At 39.3% G+C, this 13,443-nt stretch overlaps 1 protein-coding gene across 3 annotated transcripts in view; it reads left to right on the top strand.

The window, feature by feature from the left end:
* Positions 1-13,443, top strand: part of LOC144001647 (uncharacterized) — a 124,735-nt gene that overhangs the window by 23,687 nt on the left and 87,605 nt on the right. For 2 of the 3 annotated variants that reach the window (XM_077496137.1, XM_077496136.1), the window contains exons 11-13: positions 1,277-1,321; positions 11,125-11,169; positions 13,155-13,190. In XM_077496137.1, coding sequence (XP_077352263.1) covers positions 1,277-1,321; positions 11,125-11,169; positions 13,155-13,190 — 126 coding nt within the window. The remainder of the gene's footprint in view (positions 1-1,276; positions 1,322-11,124; positions 11,170-13,154; positions 13,191-13,443) is intronic. The other variant, XM_077496138.1, reaches the window with a different exon arrangement.

Genomic DNA, 13,443 nt, shown 5'->3' with positions numbered 1-13,443 from the left:
AATTCGGAGGATTTTTGTGTGTACTTATGTTTGTTAGAAAATGTATCAATTGTAAAATCAATTGCTGCATCAGAAATACACAAATTCCCGCAGAAAACTTGCTAAATTTGGTGGTTATGGACTGACTGGGAACATAATTCGACCTGGGAAAATATTTGTCAACAAGGGTGACAGACGACGGGCAACATGCGGCAAATCCTTTTCGTCGGGGGTGTCAGGAAAGCTTGGTGGGCTGCCAAACCTATAAAGCACTGGGGGAAACCCTGGAAATGCATGAAATTACTTCTAGACTCAGGAACTGTCTTAATCCTAGATCTATATCATAGGCAGATTCTTTTATGATGGCTTGTTTGTGTGGGTTTTCTTGGAGTTTAGAATACAATACATTCATGTTTGGTTAATTGAGGACTCTAAATTTTTGATCGTGTGAATTATAAATGTTTGCGTGTCGATACATGCCTTGCAAGTGACCGTCCAGGTTGTGCCCTATCTATCGTCCAAAGTCAGCTGAGATGCTGAGTCCCTCAGGGGACTTTTTTTTTTTTTTTTGTAATTATCAAGTTATTGTAAACCTTATGAGCTATATGTGTAACATTTCAAAAATAATGGAATTTAGTGTATTTATAGTTATAGTTTTATTTCCTGCAAGGACTGAATGATATTGCATTTTTCCAGGCTTAATTGAAAGCCACATTGTAAAAGCTGTGCTGCAGATACTTTTATCATAACAATAAATGTAGTTTTGTCCTTGGATGCAACAGTCAGACTTTTTATAAGCCCACCATTTGGCCATGAAGTTATAAAACTCCATAGGTGACATCAATATCACTGCCAGGAAGTTTCATGACATTTCACCCATAGCTCAGAAATGAAAACTGAAGAGAATATTTGGTCTCTTGAGCTTGTAGTTTTCTACCAATGTGGCTGTGGTGAGAGCATGTTGCATGATGCTCAATTTTAAGGAGTTTGCTTCGTGAAATTTATTTGTTGTAGCACTGCTTTGTTTTCCACCACTGCACAAAACTATTTTTGCTTGGGACAGTTTTGCTCTGATCTTTCAATTAGGAAGTCACAATACAATGAATATAATCCAAGGAACATGCATCCTAGTTGGAATTGTTTGCTGATTGGTTTTATTTGATTCAAGCTATTGCACATGTTTTATATTTAGACGAGTTTAGTCCATAATTAACAGGACGTTGTATAATATAATTAAATGGCAGAGCAAGGACCGAACTGCAAACTTTTCAAGGGCCTTTTAACCTTCACACCACAGGGAGAAGATGGCTCAGAAGGACAGAAGGGGATCAATGGAGAGAAGGTAAGTGCCACAGCAATCTCCAGCTGACATATATATTCCATGCATAGCGTATCAGCCAGATCCAGCATCATCATAGAATCAATTCTTACAGGCTTGTCATTTTCTGTGGGCTGCCCTGGAGCACCAGGAGTACAGCATAATTTACTGTGTGTCTATTTTCTTGGGCCTGCCATATTTGAAGTAGATCTGAGTGTGCGCTAGCCCTCGGTGTCCTTCTGCAGTCAAAATAATTGATATGTGCGCTGCCATGGGCTTGGCATACTAATGGGCTAAACTAATTTCTCAAATTACTGTATGCCTCTTCTATGTCACTTCAGGTTAAACTTTATAGCATGCTCGCTAATTGAACTGTGGTGATTCAACTAATGTGTCTACTGTAAGCCATATGGCTGGTACAGTATGTTCAGCAGCACATTCCAGTAAATAGGATTGTTTAAGATGCATGGGAGTTTATGACAGTGCTTCTTAATCTGCGTTCGATCAGGCAAAATAAATAAATAAAGTTGTCGGACGAGTATACGCAGTATGAATTCACATGTATAACAGAACGTATGGTGTTCCACAGGGTTCAATTCTGGGGCCTCTGCTGTTTTCATTGTATCTGCTGTCCCTGGGTTCCAGGTTCCATTTTAAGAAAACAGTGGTGGCTGTTTTAAAGTGCTCTAAAAGTATAGAGTTTAATGCTAGAGTTTACCTGTATGATTTGCTAATGCCAAGTTGAGCAATTCCAGTCCAGCACAACTAGCTATGTAACAAAACTAAAGGAACACTTCCTTAATCATCACAATTTTTTCTTAACAATGTTCATGGGTCAGTGTGACCCGTTCTAAATTTTAATCATCAAAAAATATCTCATTCCGCAATTCAATGTTTTAAATATTTTAAAAAATGAAAAAAAAAAAAAAAAAAACGAAGGCCAGAAGTCATGTTGAACCTAAGGTCCTAAAATCCCCCCAACCAAAGATCAGAAACACGTCATTTTTTTTGCGTTAGGGATTGGGAGTTAACACTTTCTGAATTCAAGGTAAAGAGAACGAGATACCAGATTTGATGAAAAGGCTACTCCTTCATTTTGTTCACCAGTAAACACCTTAGCTATATTGTTTTTTTTTTTTTTTTTTTTTTTTTTTTTTTTTTTTTTGGGGGGAGATAAGTAAATCACATTTTATTTTTCAATAAGGAAGGAAGGGTTCGGCGAATGCACATAGGAAACTGGTGGGGTTCAGTACCTCCAGGTCATTTAAAACTTTACAGAAGTTGTTTTAGCCTAGATCAGGTGAGAGCAACTTATATTTTAGTACCCATTAGCATTTTTAATGATAAACTGTTAGTTTGCCCACTGAGGTACGATATAGATGAAAGCTGTACAGATGGTCACTTTATTGTGGGTAGGCTGGCAAACTCACGGTCATCAAAACATCTCCCTATTGAGAAGAGAAACATTTGTCACAGAAATTCTCTTCAGTACGGATATTGAAATGCACTAAATAGGATTAAAAAAAGGTACGTGTTATGGCAAGGTAAAGGTTGTCTCTACCTTGAGAAGCAATGGAAACAAGAATTTGCCCATTTTTTTGTATGACTCATTCAGCCATTGCCAAATTACTCTCTATGCTCCATTTATCTTTGTGACGTGTTTATGTTGCATTGCTGCTGGCCAGCAAGCTTACGTCGGAGAAAATAAAAGCAGACAAATTTTGTTTGTGCAGTAATGTATGTAAAATGCAGGTTGAGGGACAAAAGGCAAACAGCAAAAGCTTAATTGGTAGGTTACAATCATGAGTTGAAACACCAACACCACTCCAGCGTGCCACCCTTTCTACCAACCTCCCCACATTGCTCACTTTGTTTAAGAGTCTGTAGCTACTGGCAACTCAAAATGCATTTGCACATGAATGTCATTATCAAGTTTACTGAGGAGACCACCTAACTGGATATAAACTCTCGGTTCCAAAAGCAGCACACTCAATTGCCGTCATTATCCTGCAAAATAAAATTGAGAGTGCGTGAGAACAGGTGACCTTTTTAAATCGCAATGTGTCTTCATTCCTCACCTCTGGGGATTGTTAATTTAAAAAAAAAAAAAAAAAAAAAAAAAGGTGAGAGAATATGAGGATCTCTTTTGGTTTCTTCTTTGGGCTGCAAGCGAGTTCTAACTGACAGGACGTGAGCGGCACATAAACTGGAAATAGCAAGGAGATGACGTTGCAATTTGTCTTTCGTGTTTCAGTACTGAGGTTGAGAGGCAGTTTACACGACATCGTTTTTAGATGGAAACAAATTAAAAACTGTCATTTTTGATGTTGTTTTAATGACAACTGAGGCTGGAAACACAAACTTTTTAAAATAGGTGTCATTTATACATGCCCGCATAGGTCTACTTGATGAAAATATTGGTTTGTGAAAATGTAGTTTTCAGTTTGGCTGATTGCGTAGGTTTTCTCTGGGTACTGCGTTTTTCCTCCATATGCTTCTTGGTTTACCGTATTTTTCAGAATATAAATCACTCAGCGGTATAAATTACACCGGTCAAAAAATGTATCATGAAGAAGAAAAAAACACAAGTTGCTCCAAAGTGCAAGTTACCGGTACATATTTTGGGCAATAAAATGTGAAATGTTGCTTAAAATGGCTTACGTTAATCCTTGTTGTGACGTAACTGAGCATACGTCACCATTAGTTGCCATGACTACTATTTTTTTCATTATTATTATTTTTTCACACTTTCAAATACAAAACAATGAATACAAAGCTCAACAAAACAAAAACAAATTCACTTTGTTGTTGTTGTTGTTGTTCTTCTTCTTCAATTTCTTCTTCTTCTTCTTCTTCTTCTTCTTCTTCTTCTTCTTCTTCAATTTCTTCTTCTTCTTCTTCAATTTCTTCTTCTTCTTCTTCTTCAATTTCTTCTTCTTCTTCTTCAATTTCTTCTTCAATTTCTTCTCAATACTTTATTTTTGCATGTTGGCAAATACTTTTTTCAACACCACATTCTTTTACCATGCAAAAAAGTGGCAATGCATGACTTCTTAGTCTTCATTTCTTTTTCTACTTCCTTTTCCTTTAATTTGACATCTTCTTCTACTTTCTTTTGGAGATTGGCAAAAACTTACCCCAGCATTACCGCCACATTCTGGCCACTGGCGGCAATGCACCAAAAGTATTTGCCAACTGCCAAAGAAAACATCATTAGAATGGAGATTTTGAGTGTCAGTCTGAGCTCTAATATTTACATATACAAGCTGAACTATTAAAAAAAAAAATTATTATAGTCTGAAAAGTACAGTAATTGAAGACTCTAAGTCAGGGGTCTCTCTCTCATGTGTTCTTTGGGGCACCACGTTGGTGACCGCTTCTCTAAGTTGTCCATGGGTGTGAATCTGATTGCCAAGTGGTTGTGTCAATATAGTATGTGCCCCACGCTTGATTGACAACCAGTCCTAGGTTTAGACAACTTCTAGCATGAAGCCAGCTGGGGCAAACTCCAGCTACCTGTAAATCTAAAGAGGAAAAGCGATTCAATCACATGATAAAGTATATCCAAACTTTTTTGACTTCTGGATATTTTTGTGGTAACAGTATTAGATCCGGACAAAGATATTGATGTTCTTTTTCGACACTGTATTGATGTAATGCTGAGAACCGCATCATTTTGAGAGCCATTTCTCATTTATTTATTTCATTTAGCTACATGAGAATGTCAGAATTTTTCAGATCGATGGAGAGTAGTTCTTCTGCAAATTATGTTTAATGGATCTCTGGATTTCATTATATTTTGCAGGTGTCCAGTAAGTGTATATTAATGCCACAATCCTTGGTATAACCAAATTTCTGGCCTTCTGATTAAATTAGTCAAATCCTTTCGTGGGGTATAAATCTCACTCTTTGGAAGAAGATTGCACTTGATTGCACAAGATTGCACACAGTGCTTGGAACATATAGTATTGTTTATAAATGTTTTACGATTGATGTGATTCTCAACTTTTTCTATTATTTAGATGAATATGAAGGCATGAAAGAGGAAAGGACGTTTCAAAACCTTATCCCTCATCGTGTGTGTGTATATATATATATATATATATATATATATATATATATATATATATATATATATATATATGTTCCAGACTTACACACTTTGACTTAACCTATTTAACACCATGACTATCTACTCTGCCTGATCTGTCCCTTACTGTGATGAGCTCATATTCCTTTTGTAAGCTTACGTGTTATTTAAGGCTCAAGTAGACATGTGAGACAATCTTATGCATGACCATGTGATCTGGGATCATTTTCACAGATACACATCCTATGGAAGAGAGAGGGATTTTATTGCATGTAATCCAGCAACCACTTCCATTTGTACTTACACGATGTTGGACGAAAGACGGAAGTGTCAACACAATTGATTCTTTGACCGTGATAGCCTTACGCAATAGCAATTTACGTTTAGATCCCTGTAGTAAACTATTGGCATTCATGGAGAGTAATAGACATGCTAATAAGAAATAGTTTTCAGCACTCAGTGTGATTGGTTTCACAGCGGGAGAGCGTGCGTGATGGTGTATCGCTGAGCAAATGGAAAGACACAAAAGGCATTTCTTGCTGCAACATCTCTGGCATTTGTGTGTCGGCACTCAAGGTATCTATGTTGCTTAGAGATCTTGTTCCACTCTGTTTCCAGCGGCCTGTCCTTTTGCGGGAACATTATTTCCCTACTGTAATGCTGGGAAGACTTAAAACATCTCCTACTTTAAGTCAGCCTGTTTCCCAACAGGCAAAGCTCGGTTTGTCGATGATTAAAATGTATACAGTTGGAGAGACTTGCAATTATCCCCCCTGCTCGCCAGACGGGGCACCGACCCCGAGCTGGTCCAGTTAGTAAAAGGTATAAGTAAACATAATTAGGCTGCATTTGTGCACCCCTGCTTGTGTGGCTTTAGTTGTCCCGTGCTGGGGAGTTGCCAGATTGTCTTGCAACCCCACCTCCACAGGAGTAACGAGACACAGTGGTGTGTGTAATTAGCAGGCGAGTGTACACACAGCTCCCCATAGTGTTCTGACCTTGTGCTGCAGCCACAGTCACACAGACAGCCCCGCTCACTACCTCCTCCTCGCCTTCATCCCACCATGTACAGAAAGCAAAAGCCCACAGCTTGCAACAAAAGATAACAATGCAGCAAACTCAGCCCCTAGTGTCATTGTGCACCTGAAATGCTTTGGTGGGCTCACAATGAGGGGTGGTGGGGCGGGGTGGGGGGCATGCAAGCCAGGTACTGTAAAAGATGGCAAGTGTAACGAAGAGAAGAATTAATGATTTTTTTTTTCCCAAGGTTGATTCATTGCTTTTTTATTTTTTTTTTACACATTCTATTATGCTGTGCTGTTAAGAGTTACAAATGCTGCGTGAATCAACTTTTTGTTCCGGTTACATCCATTTGGCCATTTATTCAAACAATGCCTCAGGCAAACTGACACTCGACAATCCATATCGCGCTCAATCAAGCTTGACGCATAATGCCGGTATCTTGCTCAAGCATACCGTGCTTCCCTGGCCCTAGCACATTTGGAAGAGATGCATTTGGGCACGGTATATTAGCTCGTACAGGTCGAATGCTGTGTCATATCAAATAATAAAATACCTAAAGTGGGGTGACCGGATTTTCAAAATTAAAAACCATCCATCCATCCATTTTCTTGACCGCTTATTCCTCACATGGGTCGCGGGGGCTGCTGGCGCCTATCTCAGCTGGCTCTGGGCAGTAGGCGGGGGACACCCTGGACTGGTTGCCAACCAATCGCAGGGCACACAGAGACGAACAACCATCCACACTCACACGCACACCTAGGGACAATTCGGAGCGCCCAATTAACCTGCCATGCATGTCTTTGGAATGTGGGAGGAGACCGGAGTACCCGGAGAAGACCCACGCAGGCACGGGGAGAACATGCAAACTCCACCCAGGAAGGTCCGAGCCTGGACTCGAACCGGAGACAAATTAAATACCAAGACGGTTAAATATACAATCTTCAATTTTTGTCATGGGGGGGTGTTCGGGTGTTGTTAAATGCTATTTTGGTTGACAGCTCAACAGTGCTAAACAAGCCAATTATCCAACCTTTTTTTGCTCTGTCTCGACAACTATTGGAAGCTGGCTGCGCCGTTTACCTGGCGCTGGTCATACATTGTAACATTGGAAATATACCGCTACAAACCTCAACTTGCGTTGTCTGATCGGTGAGTGGCAACTATGACTACATTTCCCATGATTCATAGATGCAAAAGCAGCAAGTGGTCAATGCCTATTGTTTGTTACTGATTATATGCAAATGTGAATGACAACACAAATGAGAATTTGGAAGTAAATAGGAATTCTCTTTAAATGGGTTTACCATATGAATGGACATGACAACAGTGTGATTGACATAGACATGGCAAAATGGGTCAGGTGCTGCGTAATATTGGGCCAAAAAATGAGGTTGGCGAAATTCGCATGCTCACAACTGGACTGTCCAGGCCAAAACGGGACGTCTGGTGTCCTAATCTAAAGACACTTAAGCATGCATGCATGAATGTGGCAAGTGAGGACGGGGAAGGAATCTGTGCTTCAGCAAACAGTAGGCAAATGGCCAAATCTACGTGCCAAAGTGAGCATCTGTAAATTTTGCCGGTCCGTCATTTGTCATTCAACAGCGCGTGGGCTACATGTCCGTCATGGTTAGTCTGTCATCAAGCTGGACCAAGCTGTAATTGTGAGTCTGTCACTCCGTCATCGTTATTTTAACCGCACCAGCTTCCGTAATCACTAAGTTACAGTTTGTCAGTGCTATTTTAGGGCCGTCAAATGACATAAAATACTGGTACATGAACTGAGCGTTAAACCGATGCTTGCGTAGTCGTCAGTGAGACATGAGTCCGTCAGTGACGGACTGGTAGGTCGGTCAGTACTGACCCTGTCGTGACGATTCCGGTGTCAAACAAAAACCCACTTCCGGCGATGTATCGTCTGTCACTTTCCCATCAATCGTCAGTGACGGAACTTCCGTCAATATTGAGGGAATGCCCCCCTCTGCTTATTTGGACTCCACTAAGCACATAAACATACCAAACAGTTTATTTCTTTCTTTATTTTTAATTGCAGCAGTCCCTTCCATTTGATAAAGGGTAGGATATTACAATGTCAGAAAAAAAGAATACAAACACCTATTTGTGCCACAGTGAATGTGTAGTAAAACAACAATTATAAGTGCACGCATGACATACAGGTTGTTTGTTAGCTGGGCGACGCGGTGGACGAGTGGCAAGGATGGGGGTTCAAAACTGGGCTCCAAGCTTATATGTTCTTTCATATCAAGGTGGTTTGGGTTATGCTCCAACTTGTCCACGACTAGTCATGGCAGAGAAATTGGATGGATGGAGGGATGGAGGGATGGATGGGTGGGTGGGTGGATTGGTTATTTGTTAGCTGTTTTTCCTTTCAATATAATTATTAAATTTGTGCAACAATGGCAAGTGAATTAATGCTGCAGTGAAAAAAAAGTCACCTATCACCTGTAAAACTGCATTTTATTTTATTTTTTTTAGTCTATTGTTTTCATTATTGTCTATTGCCTTCATTATTCCGGCCCAGCAATGTTGATTGAATTCGCAAAGCACAATGCATTTAATTTGAATAAATGTACCTTCTATCAGAAAGGCACACATGGTAAATTAAGAACACATATTTGCAGTTTTAGTGAAGTACAAAGAGAAGCTAAGTCAATTTTAAGTAAGGCGCCAATAGAATTTGTGTTATCATGTCTCGTAATAAATAGTTCTATGTCATTTGCCTTTGTGACAGAGCCACAACAATGTACACAACCCTGTATAGTAGTCATAACAAGTATTCTTGTAGCAACACTTGTTGCCTGGCTGGTCTACCACAATGGTATAGACCAGGGTTCTAGCAGGCTGCACGGATGAGAGTTGAACAAAATGTATTTTGAAAATCAGAAGAGTCTGAAAGAAGAATTTGGAATTCAGGTGAATCCGCCGAGCCCACTAGCTAGCAAAAACGACGTGTTTGGAAAGTTTCTTTTAAAAAGTGGTGTCGTAGTTTAAATAATGAAACAGGATGAGGCAATACTGGCAGTTTACGACAATATTGGCAGTCCTGCTAATGTTTTATTGCTAGTTGACTCCAACACAGCAAAAATAGTCATCACAGTCCCCCAAATGAGGCAACAAATTCATCAAAACTATTTCTACGATAACGGCTTTATGGCTACAGTGGGTATGTTAAAAATCTTTGGGGTTAGCCTACAGATCTATGTTTGCGAATCACTGTCCCCGAAGTGTTTTTGTCCAAACAACATCATGACTGTTAAAGAATACCAAAAACAAGATATGGTGTTGATATTAGCAGACCTCCTCAGCACACTAATGAGTGCAGGGCTGCTCATTACAGAAAGGGTGGCAAGTTCCGATGAATCAAATTCCTTCCTGTAATTGACTAAACCTAGACTTGTTTACGTGCTCGTTATCAAATTGAGCCTTGAACCCCGATACTCTTTCATTCCTACCACGTCGACTAATAACTCCACAAAGAAATTAGCCGCGGGATTCCCACCGTGTGTGTCACATTACCGGCGGTTAAGTGCTTGGCCTGTCAATTTGAATTTGCCTCTCATGTTTTACGCCGAGGACACTTTTGGTTTACAGCCATTTTTATGTGGGCACATAAAGAGAGTCACATTTTGAAAATTGTGACAAAAGCACAGCAGTTGAGACGAGAGGCAATTCTTTTCCACGTTTTTTGGAGCCCAACTTTTGGTATTTGAATGATTGTGTTTAAGAAGAGGCTTGCAGACAATAGAGAATAAATTAGTCACATCTCTGGTGGAACCAGACTTGTGTAATAAGGGTATGCAATCATCTTTTGCTTATAATGCACTATTAATAGCCCCTCTAACACTTTATTTAACCATGACAAATGATTGTGTTTTTGCAGCTCTTCTCACGCTCCACATTCCTCTCGTCCCCCTTCCCTTCTCCTAACTTATATAGCAGACTCCCATTTACCGGCCTGAATGTGTCACACCTAACGAGGCTTGCTAGCAATTTACCCTGTCAATACGCGTCAAGGCTCATCCATCAGCAATCGCTCTCCATCTCAGCTGTCTCTCTCATTTCATGCCCGCGAGGCTTGACTTTGCTCAGTCCAGCCCGCTGGTTGGATGCGTAAAAGCAATTATATAAACGGTTTTGGCAGTGAGGAAATAACAGGAAAGGGTTAGGGACTGGTTAGGGACACTATGTTTGCTTTATGGGTTCTGCGCTGGTTTGCTGGGATGAGATCCGGGGCGGACTATCACCTTGTAGTTGCCTCCATGGAGATAGCTGCCCCAACCTCCCGGGTTGGATTTGGATGAGGACCTACTTCCCTGATAACGTCTTCTTGCAGTGCTTCAATTTCCTAAATTGACTTTTGCGCTATTCTAGTTTATATTGCTTAGTATCACAAATTATGTAAATTATTGCCCATTCAGCACCCATTGCAGCCTGGTCATCCTGGAGGGGGGATTACCACATCTGTGGCCCCTTCTCAAGGTTTCTCATTTTTCCCCTGATGAATCTGTTTTCAAAGGTTTTTAATCTTATCTGAATTTGGAAAGTCCATTCTTCATAAATTTGTTATGGAGAAACAACCAATGTTGTCACAATACTGACAAACAATAACAATTTCTTGTCAATGTAACCACCTGAAACATACTGACGATGTATTTAAGTGAAAATCATACACCTCACATGTTTTCTTTCTCAGGGTCCAACAGGTGACCCAGGGCCAGTTGGTCCCAGGGGACAAAAAGTGAGTAATTCTGCCATACATAGACAAGCAAAAAACACACAATAAAAATATGTTGAGTAAAAAGTGTTACTTTAGAGTCAGTGCTTGACATGTATCACTTTGTTTGTTTGAACATTCACTTAATCAGTATTTTTTTAGAGATTGGGTTCTAAATTGGTTATTCTTGACAGCTGGTTGATTTCTCAGAATTGGTTATTTGCTTGACTTATCAAATTATTTTTCTCTATCAAATAAATGATATTTATTTTCAACCTATTTTGGTTATGATTTTTGTAACAGAGTAATTTAAATGTTACATTTAAATGTCTACTGTATAAGTAACCCTCTGTTATATCATTAGTTTGATGTGTGGGGTATTTGGTTAGCTATGCTGCTACGCTAATCTAAAGTAGCTAAAGAAGCCATTGTTACACTTGCGCTTGTCACTTGTGAGCTGAGTTCAACAAACGGAGCCTGTGCATTTTGCATTTGTAATGGATGCCCGTTTGTGGAGTGTAAAATAGTCAAACCTCACTCCTCGAGGGCCTTAAAAGTAGCGGCAGATTGTGGGTTAGCAGTCGAGGCTCTTAGCCCGCTAGTTAGCCCACTCGACTCTCAACCCTGTGGGATGGCGGTAATGTGGATTCGACCCTTAGGCACGACTCTGCCGAATTACTGCCGTCACACATGCACTCCAAGATAGATTGAGTTACTGAGTTTTTGTAAGACAAGAGTGACATTAGATGCTTTAAACATCAGAGCCTGGTATTATTTTGGCAATGTGTTTCTAGTGTATTCTATTGCTTAATTGTCCTTTAACAGCGTCATGTGATATGAAGATAGACTACCTGAGGTAAAAGTTGAGTACTTCAATGCATTGTTCATCCCACAGTAGCACTATTTTCCCACGTATGTTATAGGTATAATTACTGGTAATTTCCATATGTTGTGTTAGTATATCATATTATATTACTGTATATATATATATATATATATATATATATATATATATATATATATATATGTGTGTATGTATGCATGCATGCATATATGTATGTATATGTATATATAATTTTATTTTATTTTTTTTTATTTTTTTTGGGCCCTGATTGAAGCATTATGACTCTTGTCTTTTGGGACAGCTCACCACATGCGCAATGTTATGTCTACACACATTGAAGTTATAATTAGGTTGGTGAGTTTCTTAAAACAGAGAACCCCAAGGGGCCTTATCATGCTGATGTGGAACTTTTCTCTAGTGAAGCTGTTAATAATAAAAAAAAAAAGCCAAATTCCGAAGCATAAAGTAATGATCAGCCCCTTGAATGATTCACAGCAGGCATCTTTTCAAATGCGATATTCACTCAGATATAACCCATGGATATTAACTACAAGCACAATTTTATCTTTCATTCTGTTTGAGATCCATTTGATTTTGTTCATGGTGTTCTGAAGCACATTTGGACTTGTGTTAAAAGAGATCTCCAAAACTGTTGGACAGCGTATCAGGAGAAAACAAAGTGAGAGAGGCAAAAGCATGGGCAAATGATGTTTAGATTTTGCTGTGCTGCTGTCAAAATATAGTTTTACCACAATCACCTCCATGTCAACAATGCTATCGTAACTGTCCATTGTTAATGCGGCAAAGCTTTCACACTCTATAGTGCCACGTTATTTGTTTTACGCTGTCACGTTTAATGGCACAAGCCAATCTGTCCTGTCTGGCTGCGAAAAGTCTTTTTGACAGGCTTCATCTCGCCACACACTGTAAATACAACTGAATGGACTTTCCTTTTGTGCATACGTTGTGCTATTACTCCAGATTTTTTTATTTTTATTTTTTTGGCTGACATTACAGTTAGATAACGAAAATTGTAGTTTAAAAAATAAATAAAATAAAAAAATCATGAGATTTTTTGCCATTTGGGATGCACAAGTCTGTATGCTGCAATATTTCATTCATCATTCACTGACATTTCATTAATCATGATTGTTTTGGTTCATAGGGTGATATTGGTCTGCCTGGAGCTCCAGGGCTGCCTGTAAGTTGACAATATGGTACTTCCATCACATAATATTTATTCTGTATGCCATATACAAGCTATGCTATGATATACATACAGTATATGTTACATGCTGTGTTATCTAGAGATTAGAGCAATCCAGATAACATGTTTGTAAATTCAAAGAAAGCGAGCCTGCTCTGCCTCTTGGAACACTCACACTCTGAGAGTAGAGTTACATTGAATTCCCAAATTAACATAAATAAGAAAATGTGCATGTGTCACTTGTACA

The sequence above is a fragment of the Festucalex cinctus genome, chromosome 14 (genome assembly GCF_051991245.1).
Source record: "Festucalex cinctus isolate MCC-2025b chromosome 14, RoL_Fcin_1.0, whole genome shotgun sequence".
Taxonomy (NCBI): Eukaryota; Metazoa; Chordata; class Actinopteri; order Syngnathiformes; family Syngnathidae; genus Festucalex; species Festucalex cinctus.
This window is presented reverse-complemented; position numbering and strand designations above follow the sequence as displayed.